The 27,572-nt window shown below is 61.9% G+C and overlaps 1 protein-coding gene across 1 annotated transcript; it reads left to right on the top strand.

Moving 5' to 3' along the window:
- The first annotated feature begins 306 nt into the window (after positions 1-306).
- PHRF1 (PHD and ring finger domains 1) lies at positions 307-27,572 on the top strand. The gene is given in 19 exon segments (XM_059397672.1): positions 307-402; positions 4,082-4,197; positions 4,600-4,707; positions 8,529-8,752; positions 10,834-10,917; positions 12,078-12,196; positions 15,561-15,658; positions 15,801-15,976; positions 16,569-16,698; positions 19,965-20,092; positions 21,169-21,350; positions 21,676-21,795; positions 22,152-22,306; positions 23,228-25,482; positions 25,484-25,826; positions 26,092-26,249; positions 26,369-26,629; positions 26,710-26,838; positions 27,219-27,572. Coding segments are annotated over 18 exon segments (4,908 nt in total). The 5' UTR covers positions 307-402; positions 4,082-4,103; the 3' UTR covers positions 27,363-27,572.

Below are 27,572 nucleotides of genomic sequence, written 5' to 3' on the forward strand. Positions count from 1 at the left end.
GAGGGCGGAGGCTCGGACTGTACCAAGTCCCAGCGGGGGAGGGCTGACACGGAACAGCCTACCGGCGGGGGCCTAGACCCTACAGGCTCCTCCAGACACTGGTCTTCCTGGCAGGTGAGCCAGCATTAGGCCGCGTCTTGAAGCCTCGAGGCCCTCGGCCGCGGCGAGCGGCGGCTTCCGCCCCTCCCGGCTCTTCTTCCCCTCCCTGGTCCCAGTGGTCCCCGCCCACGGGCGGGGCGAGGCGGGAGGCCCGGAAGCCGGCTCCGTGCACTTCCGGGTCGGGGAGCGCGCGGCGACGGCGACGGCGGCGGCTGCGGCGGCGGTGGCGGCGGCCTAGTCGAGGCCGGCGCTCGGGCAGCGCGGCGAGCGCCCGGGAGCGGCGGAGGGACGCAAGAGTCTCGGGTATGGGCGGGGCCCGCGGCGGCCTGGGGGGTCCCGGCCGCGCCCGGGCGCGAGGGCCGTCCCCGAGCGCCGCGCGCTTTGTCTGCGGCCTGGCCCGCAGGGCGAGGCCTGCGCCGCGCTGGCCCCGGGAGGGCGGGCGGGGAGGGCCGGCGCCCAGGCCGGGAGCCCCTTCGGCCGGCGCGCGGGTTTCTGGAGTCGCCGCCGCCTGTCCACCGTCGCGGGGGGCGCACCCGCCTGGTCCCGTGGGAGCCCCCCAGCCGTGCCCGGCGTCAGCGAGGCGTGACCCTGTGCCGACTCGTTCCCCGCTCCCGGTGGCCCCTGCGGCCGGCGGCGTCGTCTGCGTCTGGGCAGCCCGATCGGCCGGCGGGACGGTTTCCCGGTAGCTCGCGTCGTCCTCCCAGCGAGCCGCGGGAGGAGGTATTGTCCTTCCTGCTCCGCGCGTGAGGGGTGCGCGACTTGCCCCGGGCGCGCCGCTGCCGAGCGCACAGCCTCCGGCCCCTGCTCTGCGCTGTTTTTAGCAGCGCCCGGTGATGCCTTGTCAGTCGCGGAGGTCAGGGGCTGTCGTTTCTCGGAGCAAGTGATGGTCGGCCTGGGAGCCTCCTTCTAGCCAGGGCTCGTGTGGCTGGACCCTGGGGCTCAGGCGAGGCCTCCCAGGACCTCCGGAGAGTGTTGAGTCAGAGTACCAGCGGCTGGCGCCTTCCGGTGCAGTCTGTGCACCAGGCCAGTGGCAGGGCTCGGCCAGGACCAGCTCAGCTTTGGGCTTCTCTGCAGCCCCCCCAGGATGGACGCTTGGTGTCCACGGCAGCCCTGCATACACCTCGTTGGCCCTACTTTTTCACTTCCATTGCAGTTTCAGTTTTCAGGTCTCCTGTCCTTCGTGGCAGACGTGGCGTCAGGAACCACAGCCCTGGCCGGGTGGGAGATGTTGGACCTGGCATGCTTGCCCGGGGCCTGGCACAGGGGCCGGTTACCACCAGAAGTTCTTTGGGTTCCTTCGTAATGGTCAGAATCATAGGTGCTTTGGGTCCTTGCATTTGAAAAGAAGAAAATTGTTTCCTCTCAGCTCCCTCAATCCAGAGCAGAGAGGAGAGCCCCAGAGTACCGCCAGCGTTGCCTGTGGCCGGGAGCGGGCCGGCGGGGTGGGGATGGTGAGCATGGACAGGCACCTGTGAGCCGGGGCTGCTGGTGGCCCCAGGAACACACAGCTCTGACCCCAGTGTTCCGGACAGGGAGAGGGCTGCTGGGGTCTCTAGTGGCTGCCGCCTCGGTATTTGCACAGGTGCTTACTCTGGGAAGTACTTTCAGAGGCTGCCTGGGTGTTTTGCCAGCAGTTAACTGTCACGTGATGATGTTAGCCCAGACGATGTTCAGCCTGGTGGCTGACACTCTCCTGCTGCCCTCACAGCTGTGGTGGAGCAGCACAGGCTCCATGGGACTTAACCCCGCAGGTGCCGGGCCTGGTGGACTTCATCCCCATTCCTGGGTGGGTATTTCTGGCAAGCCCCAGGATCGCAACCCCAGTCGCAGCCTTGCTGACTTCTTCCGACAGCCCTCTGAGGCAGGCCCTGCCACTGCCCGTTCCCGTGGACCTGGGTCTTGGTGCACCAAGGGAGAAGCCAGGGGCTGTTTGTTCAGACTTTTGAACTTGTGCTTGTATAACACATCATCAGGGAAAGAATTTGCACCCCAGAATCTGCCCTCGGCTGTGCTCTGTCATCTCTTAGGTGGCCTCAGGGGTGACGTTTTCTGGTGTGTGAAGCATTCCCTGGTAGGGTTATGTGTGTTGGTACAGCGAACACTTGAACAGCACAGGGATTAGGGGCGCCAGTCAGTGCAGTGGATAATCCATGCATAACTTCTGACTCCCTCTGAAGACTGTTGCTGACAGCACCCTGTTGAATGGAAGCCTTACCGATGACACAAGCAGTTGATGAACGCGTGTTTCTTTTAATAAAGTGAGCTGAAGGGAAAAATACTACCAAGAACATCGAAGGGAAGGAAAGCACGTTTATAGTGCTGTATTCGCCCCAAAACTTTGCACGTGCAAGTGGACCTGTGCAGTTCAAACCCATGTTTTGGGGCCGACTTGCAGAAAGGTATTTCCCTCCCTACAGGGCAGGAAGTTTGCTGCACACTTTAGGGGCAGGGTAGGCATTGGAGTAGGTGTCCCAGGATGACCTTGTGGAGTCCAGTTATGGGAATGGTGATGACACAGGCCAGAATGTTCTAGGCCCTCTTCCCTGACCCCACAGGAGAGGTGTCATCCTCCTGGAAGGGCTGTGGCCCTGTCGTATCCTGAAGTCTGTATGCCTCCAGCAGGAGTCATGGCCGGCAGCTGCAGGACGACTGGGTCCCTGCCGTGTTGCTGAGTCGCCAGACAGTTAGGGTGCAGACCCTTAATTGAGTGGGGCCGTGGCTCATGTTCTCAACCTTAGAACACTAAGTAGAGGAAAGGTGGTGGCTTTAGGGGGTGAATGATTCTGTAGAACCACCTCTGAGTGTACTGTTTCCGGGTAGGAACAGCATAAGGCAGTTGGCAGTTTCATCAAATTAACACGCCCTCACTAATTTAGAACTGGGGGCTTTGTAAGGGAAGTTAGGCTCTCCAGAGTCTGAATCTGGCCTTAGCCCCACCAGGGGATTATTCTCCGGGAGCATCTGTCCAGAGGTGGTGGTGATAAGCCCTTCTCTGGTTGCCACGTGAAGCTCTGGGTGCTGGCACGTGGCCCATGGGGAGGAAGCCTGCATGTGGGGTCCACGAAGAAGCCTTACCTGGTCGGGTCTCCTTCCCAGTTCTTGCTTTGCCCCTCTGCCTGCTGGTCTTTTGTGTGACCCATTTCCTCTGACCATGGAGAGTGGACTTGGCCTAAAGCACACCATACCCCAGGGAGGGTTTTCTTCGTCCTGGCTTTGTAAGTACCTGAGGGACTCCTTGTGGGAAGCGTTTCCTCTGAGAGTCATCTGGGAGATGAAGTGTAGAGCATTGTTGAGAAAGGAGCCCTTATTTGAGGTCAAAAGTTGGAGGTCTGGCAATGGAGGTAGATGTGTTTTGCTACATTTGTGAGGTCATCTGTCTCGGTCTTCTGTGTTGTCCTTGCAGTGACAGGACAGAGGAGGCAGGACAGGGCTCCCGGACATCAGGAGCCCAAGAGCAAAGTGGCCATGGTGTCTGAGAGATGAGCCTGGACTCTGTGTCCCGTGGGGGGGTGCGGTCAGAACAGCTCAGCGGACATGCAGCCCCTGGTGCGCGGAGGTCAGGCTGGCCAACGCTGGCCAAGAGCGACAGGGCAGGAGAGTGCAGGGACAGGGTCCTCTTAGCCCCTCCACCCTTCTGACACCTACCCCGCTAGGTTGACATCCCTGCTCTGCCTCAGCTTATAAGCCTGGCGTCAGGATTCCTTGGGACTGGTGAGGTGCCGTAGGTGCCAGACTGAAGCTTACTTAGCTCGTCGTAAATTGGGATTTCAGTTTTTTGCTCTGTAGGTGAGAATCAGTGTCTTCTCTCCTACCTGTGCACAGCTTTGCAGTTCAAGTTGCTTTCTCTCACGGCTCGGCCTCCCTGTCCTCCGGACGAACCAGTCACCGGGTCATGCTGTGTGCCGAGGGACTGTCGGGCTTTCAGGAGGGGAGCGTTGCATCTTGGGACAGTTGAGAACTTCCTGACTCTGGTTTATTTCAGAGCCGAAGGCCAATGTCCAGGGATGGATGACGACAGTCTGGACGAACTTGTGGACCGAAGCCCAGGGCCAGCCGGACGCCGGCGACTCAGCCCCGCCGCCCTGGCCAGCAGTGCTGGTGAGCCAGTCTCCCACCCCTTCTTCCCCAGCCCGGGCGGGGCGCAGGGGGCTGCGGCTCATACCTCTCAGAAGCAGCGGGGCTGCCTCGTGTGCGGGGTCCCTTTGGAGGGTTATGTGCGTGGGTCAGTTTTCAACTTTTACTCCTTTTTCTAAGTTCTTCTTTGTCTCTGACTGCGTGAGGGCTACGTACGTTTATCTTACTGCTCCGCTGAGTCGCCCAGATGTAAGCAGAGTGAGAGGACGTGCTTCCCTGCTTCTGTCCTCACCCATGGGGGCAGCTGCTCGTAGTCCATTGGTGGGCGCTTCGGGCACCTCCGTGCCTCCGGGAGGCGGCGTCCCCCGTCGCTGCCTTGGTTGTGACACTTTCTCGGGGGCCCTGTCTCCACTTCTTTTGCTGTAGAAGAAAGCAGTGACGGCGCCGGCGGGGGCTCTGAGGACGACACGGGCAGCGAGCGCAGCTGCAGCACGGACGGAGCGGACGAGGATGGGGGCCTGGAGGACCCGTCCGGTGAGAGCGCCGCCGTCTGCGCGGCCTCCCGGTGTCCCTCGCCGGGACGGGGACCACTGTTGACGGAACGGTGCTGGAGTTGGTGGCTGGCCCACACTGGCCAGCGGAGGGCCGCACTCCCAGCGGGCCTCACCTTCTGCCAGGGCAGGGGCTCATTTTCATTGTGGTCCTTTGTTTCAGAGTTCAGTTTGACAGCACAACTTCTTTTTTTTTTTTTTTAAAGATTTTATTTATTTATTTGAGAGAGAGAGACAGTGAGAGAGAGCATGAGCAAGGAGAAGATCAGAGGGAGAAGCAGGCTCCCCATGCAGCTGGGAGCCCGATGCGGGACTCGATCCCTGGACTCCGGGATCATGACCTGAGCCGAAGGCAGTCGTCCAACCACCTGAGCCACCCAGGCGTCCCAACAGCACAACTTCGTTAAAGATTAAAATGTTTAGGAATGCGGAGCAGCACGAACTGGGGTCTTTTTGGGGTGAGCCCAGTGGAGTGGATTTGCCAGCACAGTGAGCAGAGGCTTGCCGTGGCCCAGGGCCACCTGGCCAGGACTCTCAACAGGCCAGCTCAGTGTAGCCATTCGTGGCTTCCTCTCATTCTTCTGACCAGAGCCCCCGAGAGCTGACGAGCGCAGGCAGTGATTTCATTAAGGAATTCCTAGACCCTTCATGCCGGTTGACTTCTGTGCCCTCGAACTTCTGCATAGGGAATGTTGCCATAAGGGACTCTGGTTGGGCTCACAGCACCTCCTTCCCTGTCCCTCTAGCCACCTTGGCTGCCGCATGGCTTCCCAAGGCCCCCAGGCCAGGCCACCCTGTCTGAGACCCGCTGGGCTCACCTTCCAGAGAGGGAGGGTGCACTTGGCCCTAACTGCTGATAGGGCACTAGGCTTTGGAAGTAGTCATCAAGTCGGGAGAGAGGCATGGTCCTAAAGCAAGTACCATCTGCAGATCATGGTCTCTCTGGGCTCTTGCAGTTGGCAGTGTTAGAATGTTACAGAAAGGTAACGGGCTCCTGAAGGAACAGGGTTGCAGCAGCATGAGCGGATGTGAGTTTGCAACTTTGTGCATGTTGGTGACTTACTCGTCCACAGTTGGATTTCGGATGCTGCACACAGGGACCTGAAAGTATGTCCTGAGTTTGCAGGTCACGAATAGAGTTCTTCTGATTGTCCCCCACGATTGACGTGTGGCGTTGGGCTGACCTGCAGCAGGTCTCAGGCACAGACTCTTGGCATTGGCAGAGCTGAAGGCAGGAGGTTCGTCCCTCCAGCAAAGGTTTGAGGGCCTGCTGGATGCCAGAGAATCTGGGTGGGGCCCGGAGGGAGTGCAGAAGCCCGCTGACCTGCTGTTCCTGAGCTCAACACTTAGCAGCAAAGACAGTGATGGAAAGAAGTGGTTATAACAAGGGTAGTCCATGGCAAGAGTAGGTACATGGGGCATCGCCAGAAGAGGGGTTCTGTGGGCCTAGAGTGGAGAGGAGAAGCTTCCAGAGAGGCCCGTCTAAGCTGTGTTGTGAAGACAGGAGGCAGGGGCTGGCGGTAGCGGACCGAGTGCTGCTGGAAACGGACAGGTGGCACAGAGCCGAGTGCCCAGGAGGGAGGGGGATGCGGGTGCCAGGCCTGCAGGTGGGGAGGCGCTGCATGGAGGGAGTGCCTGAGCCCTGCTCGTGGCTCACAGGCCCGTCTGCTTACGGGCGTGCCCTTGGCTCCTTCGGCACCAGCCTTGCTAACAGGCAGCGGCCTATCCTGAGCAGGTTCCGGGAAGTGCAGTCAGACCTTGAGAAGGGGAATCTCCTAAGGGGCATTTCCTGTATCCTGCAGGCCTGGCCCGTCCCAGAGCAGCTCTTTCTGCTTGCTGCTTTTCTTGCCGTAGCATTCATCTTGTAAACGGCTAGCGCGAGAGCAGCTGCTGCCTTTCCAACTTCAGGTGTCAGCTACTTGAAAGGGCCATCTGGGTGGCTCAGTCGAGTGTTGGACTCTTGATTTTGGCTTAGGTCATGATCTCGGGTCCTGAGATTGAGTCCCACATCGGGGTCTCTGCTTTGGTGGGGAGCCTGCTGTCCCCTCTCTCTCTCTTCCTGCCTCTCTGCCTACTAGTACTCCCTTGTCTGTCAAAAAAAAAAAAAAGAAAAAAATATATATCTTTAAAAAAATGTATTAGAAAAGTCTTACCACAAAAACTGAGAACGTTGGCCTCGGATCTGTGGCCTGACCCCCAGCCTCCAGGCCGAGCGCACACCACTCCACAGGGAGCTGTGACGGACAAGGGAGTGGCAGTGACAGTGGCCTGCTCAGGCTGCAGCCTCCGGGCACCCCCATCTCTGGCTCCGGCATGGACCGTGCCCTTCTTGGGGACCCTGTGTTCGTCCGTACCTTCCTCACTGATCCCCTAGTGAGGCAGGACCATCGTCGGCAGCCCCTGCGGAGGGGCGCACGGAGGTAGACGGCTCAGGGCCCCGCACACCCTGTGGGTCTTTACGGCTCCCGTCCTTGCTGGTCGCCGTCCCTCATTGCCGTCGCACTCCAGATGCTGCGCAGGGTCTCGCGGCCTTGAGATGGCCAATTCTTTTGCCTTTCGGAATTCCATAGAGAGAATCTGACCGCCTGGACTGAACCCCCTTGTGCTCGCTCTGCCCTTAGCAAAGCAGGAAAGCTGAGAGAAGCCCACTCTCGAGCAGCTTCCCCCGTGCCCTTTTCAAAACTTTTGCATACCAGTTTCATTAGGTATTATTTTCGTGCTGTGTAACCAGCAGCTCAGAACAGTGTGCTCGTGACCTCAGTGTTTCCAGGGTCAGCAGTCCCGGTGTGCGTTGCTGGTCCTTTGCCCAGGTCTCACTCGCCAGCATCGGGGGTCATGAGGCTACAGGGCCCACCGGAGGCTCAGGTTCCTCCTCCAAGGGCACTGCTTGTTGGCAGAATTCAGAGCCTTGAGAGGGTAGGGCTGAAGTCGTGACCTCTGGCTGGCTGTCGGCAGGGGACTGTCCTCTGCTCCTGGAGGCCACTCCCTTGACCGGCAGGCAGGTCACAGAGCTGCTTGCTTGCTTCCACGCCTGCGGGCGCATATCGCTCTGACTTCTTTCTCTGCAACCATCCGGGGAAAATGGCTTTTAAAGGATGCACCTGTTTGGGAAAAGAGTACTTCCTCGGCCACGCTGCAGCAGGCCTGTAGGGGAGCCACGGGCTCTGTCTGCCCTGGAAGGGATTGGATGTGGCTGTGTCCTGGGCCCTGTGAGGATGCTCCTGCCACACAGGTGAACTTGAACCTCTCGTGGAGTTTGCATACGCTGACCGCTGTGTTGAACTGACAGTGTCTCCCTTTGTTGCTGGTCCGGATCCAGCCCCAGAACCTCTCAGAAATTGATCAGAACTGCCATATTGTCCAGTTAGGAATCCATGGCCCCTACATCCCCAAAGAAAAAGCAATAGACCTGTAAGGAAGGTCTCGTGTGGAGGCAGATGGTTTGTTAAGACCGTGTTTGGGGGAGGGTTTTGGGGGTGTGTGGCCCTCTCTGGAGGCTGCTGTGCTCTGCAGGGGCCGTTGTCCGACGGGGGCGGGCCCCTGGCAGCTGCCCTGATGGGGAGTGTTCGGCTTCCGCAGCAAGGGAGGGGCTTGTGGAGCCGGGATGGCCGCTCAGCTGCACCCCATCCTCTTAGCTCGGAAGCCACCTCAGTGAGGTGCCCAGGGGTGGGCCTGTCGGGCAGGGCGTCAGAAAGGTGTCTGTCCCCTGAGTACAGGATTTAGAAACGTGCCTTCCTGCATGCCGCTGTGGCCTGTTTGCTTCCGGGGCTCCAGCTCGCAAAGTCACATTTCTCCTTTTTCAAGGTTCAGAAGACTCTGAAGAAGAAGGAGGAAGAGGAGAGGGCGCGGAGGCCTTGGTGGCTGTGGTGGACGCTCAGGGGAAGTTGGAAGCCAGTGGCGCATTCAGTTCTGACGATGATTCCGAGAGCTGCCCGATTTGTCTCAATACTTTCAGGGACCAGGCTGTGGGGACCCCGGAGAACTGTGCCCATTATTTCTGCCTGGATTGTATCGTCGAATGGTCCAAGGTGAGGAGGCAGCTTCTCTGGGGTCCGTCCTTCCTTCAGGATGACCTGTCTCCATTTACGAGTGACCCTGCAGTCGCCGGCCTCTTGCCCGTGGCGCGCTCTGTTCCGCGGTAGACACGGAGGCCGTAGCATTGGTTCCTTGCGTGCTCTTCACTTTGGTTGGTGTGCTCCTGACTCTTGGGGTTTCCAGGAGAGCTCAGTGTGGGGTGTTGTGCCCGTGGGGCATGGGATGAGGAGGCGGGAGAGAGAAACGTTACTTCTGGGTCAGTGCCCCGTGGGGACCTGTGTGCGGGAATCCCGAATGACTCCGGGCAGTCTGTGGCTGGCAGAGGCAGCCCGGTATGTCGTGACCCCACAGACAGAGCGTGGGACGGAGCTCGGTACCGAGTCATGACAACCAGCAGGACAGGGAGCCCACCGGAAGACAGATAAAGGGAACGTATCAGAAACCGTATATTGTGTGATGAACTTTAATTTTTAGAAGATTTTATTTGAGAAAAGAGATAGTGAAAGAGAGCACAGGTTGGGAGGAGAGGGACAGGCCCTCTGCTGAGCAGGGAGCCCGATGCAGGGCTCGATCCCAGGACCCTGAGATTGTGACCTGAGCCGAAGGCAGAGGTGTCACTGACTGAGCCCCCCAGGTGCGCAACCCCCCCCCAGCCCGATGGTGAACTTGAGCAGCAGTAACCCTCTTCCGACTTTTTAAACTACTTACTGTGAAAAACTCTGAAGATGAAGAAGAGGACAGGAGAAGTGATGTGCGCCCCCACCCCCGCCCGTCCCTGCCTTCAGGAGCCATCTGTCCTCCTCTGGGCAGCCTGGAACTCGACCCACATGGATGCTGTGTGGATGTAGTGGATCTCCATGCCTCCACCTCCCTCGCGAGGTTAACAGTAACCCCACCGCTCCAGTCCTGCATCCCGTGTTTCCAGACAGCTCAGGAGTTTGGACCTGGGCCATGTTTGTGCTGCCTTGAGGCCACCTCACCTGTCTGCTGCCGCACTGTGTCGTTCCAGGGCTTCCTGTCCTGTGGGGCTGGACCTGATGGCACAGGTTAGATGAAGGATTAAATTTTTTTCGCAACCAAAGCCTTATAAACTGAGGAGCCTGACAAGGTGCTGGTTTTCTAGTTGGTATCATACTGGATTAGCAGGAGGAGAAAATACAGGTAGAAGTGTCATGTAGGAAAAGGTTCTCGTCACAAGTAAGTTTGTCGACAGACGTTTTCCAGAACTGTCAGAACACGAAGCGCAGCGAATGGCTGAGCACAGGATAAACAGACGAAAAGTCCTACTCAGAAGCGAGTCATCGGAAGACACGTGAGACCTGTGAAGACCTTTTCTAAGACCATTGAGTCTGAATGAAGAAAGCACTTTCTGGAGGGAAGTGCCAGCTCCAAGAGATGGCCATGGCGACCCCGGGGCCTCCTGGGCCCTCAAAGCATTGTGAAGTGTGGAGAGGAGGGACGGAAAATAGCAGGAAAATACCAAGACTTGCCGGTTCTTTCAAGAAAGGGAGAAGCCCCTCCCGGCTATTGAGATTTATGAAACGGCAGTGAGTGCACCGGACTTGCCCCGGGATGGAGACCAGGCCCCGGGAGCGTGGTGGGGACCTGCAGGTCCTGCCACACATGGTGGGCAGCAGGCAGCGTCTCGCACGAGGGAGAGAGGGGCTCGGTACGTGTGTGTGAGACGGAAGGAAGGCGGGCCTGGCTTGCGGCGTGCACACAGCATCCCCTGGATTCAAGATCGGAAGCGAGCGAGCCGTGTTCTGAAGCCGTCGGAAGAAGATGCAGGGCCCCTGTCAGGACAGGGAAGGGCTCCTCACCCCGAGTCGGGGCCGCCGGGAGGACTTAAGCGAGGCCTGCCGGGAGCCAGGTTCCACCACGAGACACACCACAGGAGTCCCCGAGGGTCAGACCCAAGACGGGGCAGGACAGGAGCCCCTGTACCTCTTGGGCTGGTGTTAAGTGAAGGTTGGATGATCAGGTTATAGTGAGGTTTTGACCCCTGAGGGAATTCTTTATTTTGAATGGAGAAAATGATCCTGCGGGATCCTGACACAACTTTTATCTCTTACAGAATGCCAATTCCTGTCCAGTCGATCGAACTGTGTTTAAGTGTATTTGTATTCGAGCCCGGTTCGGTGGTAAAATCCTGAAGAAGGTAAGCAGAGGTGCAGCGGTCGAGCCCCCCGCGCCGTCTTACGTCGGTCCCTGTGTGAGGGGAGAACGTGCTTGCAGGGCCCGTCGGTTTCCTGAAGGGATCGTGTTGGCCAAGTGCTTTTCAGGGAGCCACTGCGGGCCCTCTGCAGCCTGTAGGGGCGACGCCGGTTGATGGAGGAGCTGCCTTGGCCGCTGGTTCTGGGTGACGCAGACAGTGGCCGTTTCTCAGGCGTCCTCTGCCCCACGCCCACCTGCCTTCCCTCCGCCTCCCTGCTTTCTCTCGTCTTGCGCCGCGGCCGACGCGGGGCGCCCACACGGCCGACGGCACTGGGCAGCTCAGAGGTTCTCCTTTGCTCTTAGGTGTGTGCTCTGTAGAGGCACGCGGAGCTCCTGGCGGTAGGCCTGCCGTTTCGTCTTGGAGCCCGAGGTGTGCGGGCACTCGGGCCCTTGCTGGGCTCTGGTTTGTGCTGCAGGAGGCAGCTGCGGTTCTGGCCCTGGCCCAGGCGCTCTGTTCTCCTCCACCCGGGAGCGCCTCCCACGTCGGGTGGGCAGCCTCCGTTTACCCAGACTGGACCCTGAGCCCTTGCTGGGTGTGCAGAGAGGTCCTGACAGCCCATGAGCGAGCCCGGCTCGAGAAGGTCCAGGAGCCACGGTGTGGGAGTCACCTGCCCGGCTCTGGAGAAAAAGCCGTGTGTGTGTGTGACAGGAGGAGGAGAGGCAGAGGCTGTGCCCTGTGGCGTGGGGAGACAGGTGGGGTGCAGAGGTGGTGTCCCATCTGAGGGGACTGTGTCCCCAGACCTCGCACATGTGAAGGCTCGGATGACGGAAGCTCCGAGGACCACATCTCTGAGCCTGCATGTTGAGGGCCGGCCCCACATGGGGCTGGGACTGTCCCAGTGCCGCGGCCCATGTGAGGACCGTGTCCTTGGCATCTGTGTCTCCCTGTCTTTGCCGGGTCGTACAGTCATTCTCACCAGAGGAAAGGCCTGCTGCTTCTGTCCTGCTCCCTCCTCGTGCTCCAGTGCCAGTGTCCTGGCTTGTGGCTGCCGGCTCCCTCCGCTCTGCAGCCCCTCCCCACCACCGGCAGGGAGAGGCTGCGCGGTCTGCTTCACAGTTTGGGCTGTACCTGCCGTGTGTCCAGCAGTGCTCTCCTGCTCACAGATTCCAGTGGAGAATGCCAGAGCCGGAGAGGATGAGGAAGAAGACCCAACCTTCTGTGAGGTGTGCGGCAGGAGTGACCGGGAGGACCGTCTGCTCCTCTGTGACGGCTGTGACGCCGGGTGAGCCTGGGGCCCTCCTCGTGGTGGCTCCGAAGGGCCCTGAGCCCCTTCTGCTGTCCCTAGTCCCTTACGGCTGGGAAGTGCCACAGGAAGCCCTGTGTTCTGGGCTTCCTCCCCTCAGTTGCGGTTGCGGTCGCCGAGGCCAAGCCCGCTGTGTCGGGAGCACCTGAATCCCAGGCTGCCGGTTGGCAGCCGGCAGACCTCCCGGGCTCCTCCGTTCCCTGCCGTTTATACTCTTGGCCTGTTCCTTCCAAATATCGTGAGGCTCCTTACAGAGATGCATGTAACACATCAAGACAGAAAAGCTGGGGTCTTTGGGGCCGGTCAGCAGCCCCGGGGGCCCAGACAAAGGACTTGTGTGGGACCCCGCCTTTTATGAGGTCAGGTGAGCCCTGTGTCCAGCAGGCCCTGGCTCCTGGGAGCCTTTGCCCAGCCTCCTTCCATCGTGGTTCTTCTTCTCAGGGACTCCCCCAGGGGCTGCCACTGGACGTCCGCAGATCAGTCTGTAAGCTTGTGGTGACGGGGCTGCGGCAGCGTCTCTGGGCACAGGCGGTAATGAGAGAATCCCACGGGGCTGGCAGGTCTGGAACTTCCTCTTGGGCTGCAGGTAGCCCTTTTCAGGATTGGGCTGAGAAGCAGCAGGAGGAAGTCTCGAGCCCTGGGGACTCAGAGCTGGCCCTGGAGGCGCTTGCTTTGTTCCACTGCAGGCTGGCCCAGGCTCTGACCCTGCCCTGCGCCTCCCGCGCCAGCCAGACAGCTGATGTGCGCTGTGCATGGACCTCCCTGAGACACCTTCTGGGGCCTCCCTCTCTGGGGCCGCCCTCGCGGCTGGCACGCTCTGCCCGTGTGCCCTTCCACGAGGGGCTGCTGGCGTGCGTGCCGTGTGAGTGCTCCACTCAGGGTGCTCCAGCTGGGGGGCCGGGGGCAGGTGTGTCTGACTGCCCCCTGCTCCTTGGTCGCTGTGAGTCTGGGGGATAGAAGGGGGTGCCTTCGGCGTCCTGCAAACCCCCGAGACCAGTCCCTGCTCTGCCATCCCCTGTGCCTCGTGTACAGTCTTGCCTGAGTACGGGCGGGAAGCTGAGGAAGCGTGGTCTGAGCAGGCAGCTTCGCTCTCAGAGCTCGCTTTCCATGCGAAACCGGTCCTGCCCCGTGTTTGTGGCCATTTGGGGCCTGGAGCAGCCGGGTGCTATAGGAGAGGCCATCTGGGGTGGGAAGGGCTGTCCGTGGTCCTGACCACTGGCCTCTGCTCTTGTAGCCCAGGGCCCCCCAGCCGGATGCCAGACTCCGGTGCCTTCTGCTCCTCCGCAGCAGCCGGAGAGCCCGGGTGAGGCCGTTCGAACGTTTGCTCACGGGCGGCTCGTGCCCTGCCGCTTCTGAATTGGGCCCATGGCCTCAGTGCTTTGCGCCGGGGTCTCTGTGTAATCTTAGACACTGGACAGAGGCTTGTAAGGACTTTTCACAGCTTTGTTAACTTTTTTATTCTTATAAAGTATGTTTGTGAATTTAACGTATGGATGTTTGTATTTTCCGTGCTTGAATTATTTAGCAGGTAAGAAAGCTCAAGTACGTAAAAATCCTGGTGAATCTAAAACGTTAAGCGCATAGGGGTCTCGTGCCTCCAGGCGCCCCCACGCCGCTCTTACCCGCCGCCTGCCGCGTCTTGTCGTTGTCGCTCGTCTTTTCCCGAAATGACTCCGTTACGTTGGAAGTAGAGTCACAAGGCTGTCGATACACAAATGTGTGTGACAGATCCTGCACTATTACTGGAAGTGAAGTACAGATTATCCCTGATTTTTTTGAAACTTGCAGTTGAACGGAAAGGCATTGAGTCACCAGAGACGCCACTGAGGACGTCACTGTGGTCCTTGCAGGCAGGAGGCCAGCTCTGGGTGCCTGGTCTACCCCGCTGTGCGGGGAATTGGGGATAGAGCTGTGCCCCTGTCCAGGTGGCTGCTCTGTGACCCTCCCTCTGTGAGTCCCCAGCCAGTCTTGCCTATGCACGGACTGCGCAGGACACAGGCTGGCCGGGCCGGGCACCTGTCACACAGCAGTGGCCTCCCCTCAAGGCCCTGGACCTTGGCCTGAGGAACACGTGGAGTGAGCCGTGTCGGGTCCTTGGAGCGCTTTGTGAGAAGCTGCGCAATTCCTAATTCTCGTCTTGTGACCACGGAGCTCTCAGAAGGATCTTCTGAGGCTGGGATCTACTTGGGGTGTTGGGGTGCTCCCCAGGACTTGATGCTGGCCTGGACTGGCCAGGTTGCCTTCCAGGAGGGGCCTCCCAGCCCCCACTCCTGTCCCTGTGGCCCTTTTGTGAAGTCCTCCCCCAGCCTGGCTCCCTGGGTCCTCACATCCCCCCCCCCAACCCCGTGACCAGCAGGTGGTCCTTCAGCTGCTCAGGATCTGAGCTCGGGTCTTCAGGGACTTAGTGGGGACTCCATTTGGGTGTCCATCTGGCTCAGGGCTGTCTGGGGTCTTGGCGTGAAGGTGGAGAGGCTGGCATGGGCAGCCCATGCCAGCCGTGAAGTGAATCTTCCCAAGCTGCTTTCATTGAAGACTGGGTCGAAGCCACTGGGAGACTGGGCTTGGGCCCCGTTTCTCTTTGCTCTCAGCACACAGAACCTGCCTTTCTCCCTTGGCTCCTCGGACTGGGATGTGAAGGATGTGGTGCCAACATTTGAAACTCTTGGGGCTGCCGAGTGACCGTGGGGCGGGGAAGGACAAGCTGAGGTCCCATAACCAGCCAGAAGTGAGGCTCCAGGTGCAGGCAGGTGCAGGATACCGGCCATGGTTGGCCGCACGCCCCCCACGGGATAGAACTGCCCTCCATCACGAGGCCACCTGCGCCCATCCTTCCACGCAGTACACCTCCTATGGAGGATTCCGGAGCCGCTGGGCCCCCTTTGGAGGGCGGAGATAGCCAGCGTGCCCCAGGGAAGGATGCAGGAAGATAGGGAGCCTCGTGTCTCCCATCCGATGCATGTGGACCTCTGACCGGGCCGGCCTGCATCGCGTCCCCAAGCTCAGCTCGGCGAGATGCTCCAGGTGGAAGCTGCCCGCAGCACCTCACTGTGCGCTCAAGGCCCTTTCTCCGGTGGGGAGAGGAAGCACTGGGTCCCTCTCTCTCCCAAGGACCCGGTCCGTGGGTCAGGGCCCCTCCCTTATGATCTCAGGTAACCTCACCACTCCCGAGACCCCATGTCCAAATGCAGCGACTTTGGGTATTAGCGCTTCGACATGGGGACTGGGAGTCACGATTCAGTCTACAGCGGGGGCATGGCAGTCTTGGGACACATCAGGATGATGGTGGTGGCTCCCGGGATCGTGACAGTGGTGCTAAAGCCCCGTCTGCTCCTCGTTCCTGTAGGTACCACATGGAGTGTCTGGACCCTCCTCTCCAGGAGGTGCCAGTGGATGAGTGGTTCTGTCCGGAATGTGCTGCGCCTGGAGCTGCTCCCGCGGCAGGTATAGGTGCCGCCTCCCCCTCACCTTCTGGGAGAACTTGTAGGGTTTTCTGTCAGGGCAGCCCAGGACCCCGGGGAGATGCCCCCTGCCAGGCCAAGGCCATGGCAGACACACATCAGTCCAGGATGCACCTTCTTCCCAGATGCGGGTCCTGTGAGTGAGGAGGAGGTCTCCCTGCTCTTGGCTGACGTGGTGCCCACCACTAGCCGGCTTCGGCCCCACGCGGGGAGGACCCGTGCTATTGCCAGGACGCGGCAGAGCGAGAGGGTCCGAGCGACTGTGAACCGGAACCGGATCTCCACCGCCAGGAGGATTCAGGTGGGCGCCCACGGTTGAGGCTGCCGGTCCCGCCGTGGAGCCGTGCCCAACTCAGCCCCTCGGGGTGCAGGGCCCTGTGGGAACACCAGCCACGGACAGCCCTGGCCCGGGGGTGGAGTGGGGGGGGGCTCTTCTCTGCTGTCTGGCTGCTCAGGGAGTCGGGTGAGAGGACCTGGCGGAGGCGACTGCCCCAGCGCCCCGTCACAGATGCCTGCAGTCCTGCCTCCCTCCCTCCTGTGTCCGCCTCGCGCCTCATCTCCCTGGGCCCCCGCCGTGGCTGGCAGCCCGCACAGTCGGCTCCTTGTCACCCCGACTCGCGTCTCAGGAGGCCCGCCCCGGCCCCGGCCTGCCCGTGGGAGCGCGCGGCGTCTGTCGGAAGCAAGAAGGGCGCCCCCGCTCGGTCTGTTACTGGCGGGCCGAGGGCGCCCGGCTTCCGTGGTCGGTTTGGTGGGGCTGGCACTGGGTCCCTCAGGGGCTCCCAGGTGGTGCCGCCCCTGCTGGGGTCCTGCCCGGAGTCCTCCTCAGGGCACGGGGCCTGCGTGAGAAGCCCATGGGCGGGCACCCTGCTGACGGCGCCGTCCTTGCCGTGTAGCATGTCCCACGGCACCTCGTGTCTTCTCTGCTGGACGAGACCATCGAGGCTGTCGCTGCGGGTCTGAGCTCTGCTGTGTACCAGCGCCCCGTGACGCCCCGAGCCGCCGCCAAGCGCAGGAGGAGAGTAGGTAAGCCCGGGTGTGGTGGCTCCGCTGCGGGCCGCGCGTGTGTGTCCCTGGGCAGCAGCCGGCCACGTGCTCGCCTCCCACGAGCTTCACCCGCAGAGCCGCGTCACGTTCTGCACGCTGGTGTTTTCACATCACAGAAGTACGGCACAGACACTCTGTGGGCCGGGCTGGTGGGGTCCGCCCAGGCCTTCTGACCATCCACCGCAGGCCTCCTGCACACGCATCCGGGCGACTCGGCCGCCCCCAGTTGGTTGGGAAGCACTCTGTAGGCCTTGGTGGCAGAACGGTCTCGCTTCCCCCCGGATGCAGCGGTACACCAGGAAGCCCCTGCTTCTGGGCCTTTCTCTGTGGGAGCCATTGAACTGATTAATTCAGGGGCTTCTTGTCTTTTTCTGTGTTCGTTCTGCTGATTCTGTCCCGGTAAGTCCTGTCTTTGCCTGGTGTCAGTAGGCACCTCCCGGGAAGAAGCCCTGGGGTTCTCGTGGGCAGTACCCACCCAACCCCACACCGGCCCCGCCCGCAGAGTGCGACGGGTGGCTTCCAGGGTCCGGCTCAAGCTCTGACCCTTAGCAGGCATGGGCTCCGGTGGGGAGCTCTGCTTCTCCCCGTCGGTTGTCAGCAGACTGGCTTACTCGGTGGGTCATGATCTGAGGCACTGATCCAGGTTGGACAGCGGGGCCATTGCGGCCCCACCCGGCCCTTCCCTTCCCAGCGGGTGCCCTTCGCCCTGGACACTAGCTTTGCCCGTTTTCAGACGTCCGTGAGGTCCTCCCGAGCGCACAGTGGCTTGTCACGTGGCGTGGCATGGTGCTCTCGGAGCCCGTGGTGGAAGAGGTTCTGTTGCGGAGGGTCAGCGTCCCCTGAACATGCCGTAGTCTGTCGACAGGTTTCCTGAGGCTGGTCGCCTGGCTTGTGTTCTGCTTGGGCTGATGGGACAGAGCTGCTGCGAGTGTTCTGAATGTCCTCGTGGCTTGCCGGCAGGTGCCCGGTTTCTCCTGGGGAAGGAGACGGGGGGCTCACGGGGGGAAGATGCAGTTAGGGTTCTGTGGCTCCGTACCCGACAGCAGCACACGCACCCCCCTCCCGCAGTCCTGGGGATGGTCGGCGTTTGTCGTCGCTGTGCCCGCGGGGTATGTGACACGCCCTCCCGTGCCCTGCGCTCCCCACTTTTGGGGCAGAGACCCGAGTACTGTCTGGCTCTGTGGCTTGCGGAGGTGTGGGGGTGGGCAGCCTGCACTTGTGGGCCTCCCCGCCGTGCGACCGCGCTCTGTGCGTGTTCTCCACCAGGGTGGGCCTTCCCTTCCAGCCCTTTCTAGTGGAGAGAGCTGGGAAATCCATGCTAAGGTTGTGCCGTTCGTGACGTGACTGAACGAAGGTTATGGGGTTTCGTAGCGTGTCATCTGCATCTTCAGGTGTTTGTGTCAGAAACGTGGCAGTTCAGTGCTCGCTGGTGCCCCTGCTCACCCGTCTCCTTGCCCAGAGAACAGCCTCAGAACAGCTCAGGTCTTGCCAGCACTGGTGCACGAGGCAGGACTGGAGGTGTTTGCTTTGGTCCCCAGCGCGCACCCTACCGAGGACAGGCCACACCCCCGTCCCCTGTGCTCATGCAGCGGAGAACAGTTCTTCTGTCGTTGGTTGCGTCTGGCTTGCTCCCTTTTGCCTGGTAGTTTTTCTTTGGTTTGGGGTTCTTTTTTTTTTTTTAAAGATTTTATTTATTTATTTGACAGATCACAAGCAGGCAGAGAGAGAGGAGGAAGCAGGCTCCCCGCTGAGCAGAGAGCCCGATGCGGGACTCGATCCCAGGACCCTGGGATCATGACCTGAGCCAAAGGCAGAGGCTTAACCCACTGAGCCACCCAGGCACCTTGGTTTTGGGTTCTTTTTTGGTTTCCTGTTTTGTTTCGTTTTGTTTTGGTTTTGTTAGTGAGTTTTTCGCTTCTGCAGACTTCTGTCAAAGCTTTGGAGGCAGAGGGAGAAGGGCGTAGCGAGTCCTCACTCAGCCACCGCATCGCCCGGCCTCGACCTCACTTGTCCCCCTCACCTGCTCCCTTCCGTGTGGTCTCGAAGCAGATCTTTCTTTCTTGTCATCGGCCTCTTCCCTGGAGGTATTTTCTAATGTGTTTCTGAGAGACGCAGTCTTTTTTCCTTTGAGCTGAAGCACAGTATCCTTGTGACCCCTGAGAAGACAAGTAGTGGCTCCTTAAGGCCGTGAGATAGTCTCAGGGTTGAAGGTTCTAATTGTGTCATAAATGTGATAGAATTTTAAAACCTAGTTTATTTGAATCCAGAGCCTGGCAAGATCCGTGCTACACTGTCAGCCGCACCCGGTGAGTGGCTCTGGGAGCTCCTGACTCTGGGGGCAACTGGGGGGCCGGGGCGCCCCTCCTGCTGTGGCGGCCAGGAGCGGAGCCACAGGGTCCCCCCGCCTTCACCCGGCTTCACCCAAAACTGTCGTCCGACTGGATTTGTGTTTGCAAGCGGCCGGGCGGAGGGCGCAGGTGGGCCCCGCTGGGCTCACCGAGGCAGGGAGAGGCCTCCCCGCTGTGGGGTGGGATCCCAGTCCTTCCCCAGGCCCGGGTTTGCGTCGCAGAAGCTCGCTTGCTAGTCACTTGCTAGGTGGAGTTCGGGCAGGGCTGTGAGGGCCCAGAGCTTGCACGAAGGCCGTGGCGAGCGTTATTCCCCGCAGACTTCGCCAGGGCCCATTGCTCCGACCCTGCGGAGGCTGCTCCTTCCAGGCTGAAGCCCCCACCGGGTTCCAGGGGCTGCTGGGGCATCCTGGAACGAGGGTTCTTCTTGAGCCCATGGTAGCGTCCCTGAGCCGGACCAGGGCCGAAGCGCAGAGTGTGGGCAGTTTGGTCTCGAGGACGGGCTGCAGGAGCTGTGCGGCCAGTGCCCCACACCCCAGTCCGTCGGGAGCAGCCTCAGGGTCACAGCCGGTGGCTGCGTACCTGGGGCTCCTCATTTCATTTCGCTCTGTGTCATCAGGGCTGGTAGCTTGGCTTTTCCTTTCATTTTGCTGTGTGACAAATGATGTGGGACAGTCCCTGGTTTAAAATCCGGCCTGGCAGGTGGCTCTGCACCGCCGCCGCGCCTCCTCGCTCCTCCTCGCGGAAATGCTGGTGACGCTACGGCCTGTTTCTGCACGTGACTGTCTTCGTGCCAGGTCCTGGGGGCGCAGAGTGCGTCCTTGACGGGGGACACCCAGGGCAGGGCCGGGGGGCTCGGGGCACGGAGGGGAGCATAGACTCTCAGTGTGCTTTTTGTAGGAAGACGGAGGAAAGTGTCGGGAAGAAGGAAAACGCAGTCCAGGTCGTCTGTGAAGAGCAGAAGCTCCGGGACGAGATCTAAGAAGCGCCAGGGTCGCGTGAGGAAGAGAAAAGGGAAAAAGTCAAAGGTAGCCTCGGACGGTAGCGCCCCCGTGTGCCGTCAGTTCCTTCGTGCGGCTAGGTGGCGGGTCGCGCAGAAAAAGCTCCCTTTTTCTGTATTTGCTTAGAGATCCACCAATAAAAATGAACATTTCCACAGCACACATTAAAGATGGGGCTGAGACAAGAGATTGCCCAGGACCCTTTGGACATCCCGAGGGCTTGCGTGGGACTCCTGACACCCCAGGGCTGGGCCCTGGGCAGCGCAGCGGGTCTGGAGGCCACGTGGCCGTGGCCAGCAGCTTGTCCGGGAGGCAGGCGGAGGGTCACCTGGCGCCCGGGAGCCCGGTGGGAGCTGTGGGGGAGTTGAGAGAGGAATGCTGCCCGCCGTTCCCCATGCTCTGGTTCTCTTACCCCCCAGGCTTCAGGGCTGGCCCTTGTGTGTGTGCCGCCTGTGTCACGCGTCCCAGCTCTGAAGGGTCATCCTCCCCACGCTCATGGGCCGCGCTGGGAGCGCATTAACATGAAACGTTCGAGCCCAGTTGTGGCCGTCGTGCAGGTGTTTGTTGCTACTGAACGTGAACTTAACACCTGGACCTTTGTCGTTGCCTGATGGCCTGAGTGCGTAGAGCACACACTTACAGAGCCTACACTTCCGTTTCAATGAGAGCGAGCAGCTGCTCTGGTGGTCCGCCGATGTGAAAGTCCTGGAGGGTTGGTGGCATACCTGCCGGGTGGGGATGCAGGTCCCCCAGCACTGCTCCTCAGGTGTGTAGGCAGCCGTCACCTGGACAGCCTGTCGTGCTGCTTGGCAGTGTGTGTGCAGGGTCGGACCCCCCCACCCTGCAATGGGAGGGTCCCAGGTGTGCAGGGTCGACGCCCCCACAGCGGTGGGGTCCCAGGTGTGCAGGGTCGACGCCCCCGCGGCACGGTGCACCAGCTGTGCCCAGCTTCTGCGGGCAGTTTTGCAGTGTGTTAGGTTGGGGGTGTTGAGATGCGCTCGTTAAATCTGTCGGAATAAAATCTCTAAACGCTGTTAACACACACGAAGCCCTTCAGCTCCCATCTGGCTTACCATTCCTTGCCTTTTGTGACTTCGGTTCAGAATGAAGCCACAGCTCGCTCCCGCATCGCACGGACACTGGGCCTCCGGGGTCCGGCCCGTGGAGCCTGCATCCCGTCTGTGCACAAGCCGGCAGACCCCTCTCTGGGGCTGATGCGTGCGGACATCGGCGTGGCCTCCCTGTCGCTCTTTGGAGACCCCTATGAGCTGGACCCCTTTGACAGGTAAGGGCAGGGCGACCTCCCTCCTTTCCTTGTGGGCAGTGGCCTCGGACGTTGCGTTTGAACAGCGACGGTGGCGATTGCGGACCCCTCCTCAGAGTCACGGCGTGTGACGGAGCGCCCTACACCCGCCTCTGCTCGAGCAGAGAAGGTCCAGCTTGCACACCCGCCCCAGCGAGCTGTTGCTGGCGCAAAGCCCCTCCAGGGGGTCCGTGTGCCACTTGGGGCACGAGTGCTGCCGCATATGCCATCGAGGAGGGGCCTAGGGTCTCCCTGGGCCTCCGATGGTGTGGGGTCAGCATCCCTTCGGCCCGCGTGCTCTCTCTAGCAGTGAAGAGCCGTCTGCAAACCCTGCTTCCCCGTTGAGTGCCAAGAGGCGGGTCCTGTCCCAGTCAGCGCTGCGTTCTCACCGGCCCGTAGCCAGGCCCGTGGCCGTGGGGCTCTCCAGGTGTGTGCGGGCAGGGGGCCATGGTCCTGGGGGGCGGCCCAGACCACGGGGCTCCACAGGGGCTGGCGCTCCACCTGGCCTGGGAGGAAGTGCCGCAGTCTGTCTGGGTGTGTGGTGGGGGCGAGGAGCCATGGGAGCTTGAGGCCACCACTGCACACCCTCCCTGCCGCAGGACTGTTGGGGGCATTTGGGGTCAGAAGCGTCAGATGATCTCACCTCCGAACAGGCTGCTTTTCTTTTTGGGGGCTGCTGGCTGTGTGCAATGCTGCCCGCTTGCAGGGTGCTGGGGGGCTGGGGCTCCCGCCTGGCGTGAGGGTCTTGGGCACAGGGAGGCAGCTGCGAGTCGGTACCTGCAGGAGGAGTGTTCCTGCCGCGGCGCCTGAGCCGGAGGTGGACGAGGCTCCTGTCCCAGACCTGGTGGGGAGCATCCTGTCGGGCCAGAGCCTGCTGATGATGAATGGGGCGGACATCGTCATCCACCGGGACGGCTCCCTCAGCGCCAAGAGTGCAGGTGAGGTGGCTGCCACGCGGAGCCCATCTGCGCCCGTGCGGGCGCCCTCTCTGCCTTGACCTCTGGGAATGCGCCCCTGGCTCTTCTCTGAGCCAGTGGTAAAGGAGACAGTTGAACCAAAACGCATTCTCTGCTCAGAATGGACGTTGAAGGGGCACGGTTTTCTCATTTCTTCTCCGTTAACTCTACCTGCCTTTCTGAAAGAGTTCACAGGCTGAGAGTCGAGGTGATGATGGGGTTTCTGGACCAGCCCACAGACTCTCTGTGGTCGTAACGTGGCTGCTGTGCATTCCCACAGCCACAGAGCCAGCCCCTGTAGATCCCGCCCCCACGTAGCCGGGCCTGGGAGGTTTTTGGGGTTGGGGTCCCCAGCCATGGAGGATGGGGCTGGCTGTACCTTTCCTGTCCCAGGCGCACACGTGCGCGTGTGCGTGCGCACACACACCTACCTGCCATGACAAGCCTCTGTAACTGGCAGGGACACTTTCCATGGGTGCAGAGCACACCCATGAGACCCATGAGGAAGTATCTCTGGTGGCACGTGAGACCTGAGCACTGGCCCAGACCTCCAGGTGCACCGAGGTCTCAGGGGTGAAGGGGGAACTGGCCTTTATTTATCTATTTATTGTGACTTTTTAAAAGGTTTTATTCATGATTCCAGAGAGCAGGCCAGGGAGTTGGGGGGCAGAGGGAGAGGGAGAAGCCGGCTCCCCAGCCCGACACACGGCTCGGTCGCAGGAGGCCGAGATCGTGATCTGAGCCAAAGGGAGACACTTTGAGCCCCCCCAGGCGCCCTGGGAATAGGCAGTTAAAAGCACAGCTTTTAGGGGAAGGCCGTTGTGATCTGGGCCAGGTGACGCACTGCTCGCGCTGGAGGAGCAGGCGGCGGGGACTGACGGCCGCTCACCTCTTGTCTTCCAGCACCTGTTTCCTTCCCTCGGAGCACAGGCGGCTCATCCCAAGGCGCCGAGCACCGTGGGCCCAGGGCCTGCCTGCAGCCCCGAGCGCCGCACTCGGGAAGTGGGCCACAGGGCGCGGGGCTGAGCTGTCGTGGCGGGCCAGCGCCCTCCCGTGTCCCTGCCCTCAGGACTGGGGCGACTGTGAGACTGGACCCGTCTGTGACCCCTCTGTCTGGTCAGACTCAGAACCTGTCAGGCGTGCGCGGGCCTGGCTTAAAGCAAAGGGACGACACTCGATGGGACAGTGACAGCCGACGCGCTCTGCTTCCCAGCTCCGCGTCCTCCAAGACCCCCAGTAGCTGCTGTCACCTGCCGCCCGCCGGTGCGTTGCTGGGCCAGGCCCTGAAGCCAGCTCCCAGGAGGCCCGACATCTCTGAGCTACCACGGATACCAAAGGTCAGAAGGGAGGGCGGCGGCGGACAGACGGACGCGGCGCCCGCCAGCGAGCAGCGCGCCGAGATCCCCAGCTCCTGCATCAGCCGGCTCACGGGCAGGGAGGGCCCTGGGCAACCCGGCCATGGTGCCAGAGCTGAGGGAGAGCCAAGCCACAGGGGCCCACAGGACCCTGGCCCGCACTCCGGGGGCGGCTCCCAGTCCCCCGCCTCACTGGGACCCTCGAAGGGGAAGGGGGTCAGCTCAACCTTTGAGAGCTTCAGGATCAATATTCCCGGGAACACAGCACATTCTGGCAGACTCTCCAATCCCGGCTTTTGTAACACGTTTCGGCCGGTCGACAACAAGGTGCAGAGGAAGGAGGCTCCGTCGCCCCTGTTCTCCATCAGGAAGACCAAACAGCTCAAGAGCGAGATCTACGACCCCTTTGACCCCACAGGCTCCGACTCCAGTTCTGCCGGCAGCAGCCCCGAGCGCCTGGGCTCTGGCCTCCTGCCGTCTGAGATCACACGCACCATCTCCATCAACAGCCCGAAGGCCCCAATGTTGCAGACTGTGCGCTGTGTCACCTCTTACACCGTGGAGACGGTCTTGGGGACGGAGCCCGAGCCCCCTCGGGGGCCCTCCTCCAGCGGGCTGGAGCTCCGGGGCGAGGGGGCTGCCGAGGGGACCTCCGACCTGGAGTGCGAGGGGCTGCGCGAGGGGCTGGGCGAGGGTCAGGGCTCAGCCTCCCGGGCACAGAGGCCCTCCCCGCCGGAGCCATGGGAGGACAAGGGCCAGCTGCCCTGCAGTACCTTCTTTGGCTCCGAGGAGCGGATGGTGACGTGCGTGACTGTAGCCGAGCCGGAGGCCCCACCCAGCCCTGATGCACCACAGATGACCACCCACAGGATCGTGGAGCTGAGGTCCCCGTCGTGCTCCCGCTCCACGTCCAGCTCCCGTGGCGGGAAGAAAGCCAAGAGGAAGCGAGCCACATCCAGGGAGCACAGGAGGACCCGCTCGGGCTCCCGCTCGGGTTCCCGCTCTGGGGACAGGAGCTCACGGTCTGTGTCGCCCCCGGTAGGGGATGACCACCCCAGGAGGCAGCAGACCAAGTCCCGGGGCCGGAGGTCTTCTAGCGACCACTCCAGCAGCCACGAGCGAGCCAAGCGGAAGAAGACAAAGGATGAGCGCAGGAGGAAGACGGACTCCCGGGGTCACGGCCGGCGGAGATCCAGGTCCCGCTCGGGCAGCCCCTGCAGCTCCTCCCACGAACGCAGGGAGAGCAGGAGGAGGAAGCGGAGGCGGTCAGGGTCCAGGTCTCGGGGGCGGGAGTGCTCTCCCCCCAGCAGCCTAGAGAGAGCCCGGAGGCACCGGCACCCAAGGGAGAGGAGCCCCCGAGAGAGGAGCCGGGAGCGGCCCCGAACCCGGTGGGGCTCCCACGAGAGGAGGAAGCGTAGATCCAGGTCACCGAGGTCGCCGAGCACAGAGCACAGGTCCCGGGAGCACCAGCGTCCTCGCTCCCATGAGAGGCGACCAAGGCCTCGCTCTCCAGAGAGGAAGTTGGCGCCTGTTCTCCAGGAGGAGCAGAAGCCTGACCAGGAGCTGCCAGCCAGGCCGCTGGCCCCGGCAGGAGCAGACGCCTCCCCAGCTGGGGCCGAAACCCACAAGGTGGCTCCAGAGGCCCCGGCGGGCCATCCGCCCGAGGACCTGGATTACGGTGACTCTGTCGAGGCAGGACACATCTTTGAGGATTTCTCAAGCGAAGCCTTCTTCATGCAGCTGGATGACATGAGCTCCCCGCCCTCCCCTGAGAGCACAGACTCCTCCCCAGAGCGGGACCTCCCCCCCCACTCCCTCCATCCCGCCGGCCGGCGGGCACCAGCAGGACACCAGCCTGGCCGTGGCAGTCATCCGCCGGGAGGTGTCGTCCATCCACGGTGAAGACACCGCCCAGGCCCCGCCCCGGGCACAGGGCCCTGAAGAGAGGCCCGGGCTCCAGCAGGAGGCCACTGGGGCCGCCGTGGTGGCCGGCGCCCTGGGAAGCCGGGCTGTGGGCGCGGTGCCCGTGGGGAAGGAGGAAGGCCCCCCCCAGCCCCCCCTCCTACGGGCTAAAGCGCTGGTGAAGAGAGTCACATGGAACCTGCAGGAGGCGCAGAGTGGCGCCCCCGCCGCGGACCCAGGCCTGCGTGAGTAGGACACTTCTGTGGGCGCTCACGGGCATGACTCGGGGCAGCACGGGGTGGTGGCCCTTGGGCTGTGTGTTTGGCAGTGGTGGGGGGGCACACGGATCTCTTTGGTCCCTGGGGTAGCATAGACCACAAGGTAGGGAGGTGGTTGCAGCCTAGGCTGTGGTCCTTCTGCTGGGATGCCTTTCTGGAGTTCTCCAGCTGGGAAGCCGCTTCTGGCCCAGGGTGGCCAAGAGCACCCACCCTCCCCTGTGTTGGCCCTCAGGGATGCCGCTCCACAGGCCCCAGAAGCCTCGGGAAGGGGTCTGGGAAACAGAAGACATGGGCCCCTCGATGGGGTTCCAGCAGGCACCCTTCTCTGAGCCCCCTCCCGCCGGTTACGCGCTTCCAGAGTCCGGCTTCCCTGAAGCGGAGCCCTCTCAGGTAGGTGCCTGGGTTGGAGCAACGTGGTGCCAGGCTGGGGCTGAGGACTCCCCTCTGTGGCGGGGCTCTTGCTGGGGCAGTGGGGAGCGCTACCCTGAACCATGCGCGTTTCTGTCCAGGTTTATACCCCAAACCTGCCTCCCGCCCCAGCTCTGCCTGTGAGTCTCCCGCCGTACACAGCAGCCGGCCAGCCCGCGGTGCAGTACATCCTGCACGGGAGCCTTCCCCTGGCGAGCTGCGGGGTCCCGCAGAGCCCGGCCCCGGGGCCCCCCGCCCTGCCCGCAGTCTCCGAACCGGCCGCCTACAGCAGTGGCACCAGCAACTCCGAGGAGAGGGCGGCAGCTCCCAGGCCTGCTGCGGAGAAGGCCAAGAATGAGGAGGTAAGTGTGGGTCCCCGGCCCACGGCGGGGCTGGCGGCACGGCCCCTGGCCGGGTGGTCACCCCCCATGCTTGCCCCCAGTACATGAAGAAGCTGCAGGTGCAGGAGCGGGCGGTCGAGGAGGTGAAGCTGGCCATCAAGCCCTTCTACCAGAAGCGGGAGGTGACCAAGGAGGAGTACAAGGACATCCTGCGCAAGGCTGTGCAGAAGGTGGGTGTGCGCGGGAGGGGCCGACGGTCGGAGGCCGCTTCTGTCTTCCTGCGGCGGGAGCTCAGGTGCTCGGGAAAAGGAAGCATGGGTGTTGGTGAGGGGACGGGACAGCGCCCCCGTCCCTTGCTCAGCGGGCGAGAGACAGGAGGTACGGACGCACCGCTTCCGCAGGTGGGGGAGCCAGAGCCTGAGGGTGGTTTTCGGGCCCAGGGCGTTGGGGCCAAATCTGGGGCCCACGGCCACACGTGGCGTGTCTGGCCAGGGGCTGGGCCCTCAGCAGGCCTGTGAGGCGGCCCTGGCAGGGGGATGTGTCTTGCTTGGTGCCTGTCCCCCCTGGAGGGCTATCTGGGTCATGTGTGCCCCTCCCCCCACGCCCCCAGATATGCCACAGCAAGAGCGGGGAGATCAACCCCGTGAAAGTGGGTAACCTGGTGAGGGCCTACGTGGACAAATACCGACACATGCGCCGGCACCGGAGGGCCGAGGCTGGGGAGGAGGCGCCCGCCCAGGGCCCCGAGAGCTGAGGCCGCCCCTGGCGCTCCCGCTGGGGACGGCAGAAGCAGAGGCCTCGGAAGACAGCCGGCCAGCACTACGGTATCAGGGCTCCCGTGATCACACGTGCCCTGCGCACTTGTCCTGCTCAGTTTCAAACTGGACCTTTTTATATGTATATTATAGATACACGGTTTCCATTGTGTTCTAATTTATCAAAAATGGATTATCTTTAGAAACTT

The sequence above is a fragment of the Mustela nigripes genome, chromosome 1 (genome assembly GCF_022355385.1).
Source record: "Mustela nigripes isolate SB6536 chromosome 1, MUSNIG.SB6536, whole genome shotgun sequence".
In the NCBI taxonomy this organism is placed as follows: domain Eukaryota; kingdom Metazoa; phylum Chordata; class Mammalia; order Carnivora; family Mustelidae; genus Mustela; species Mustela nigripes.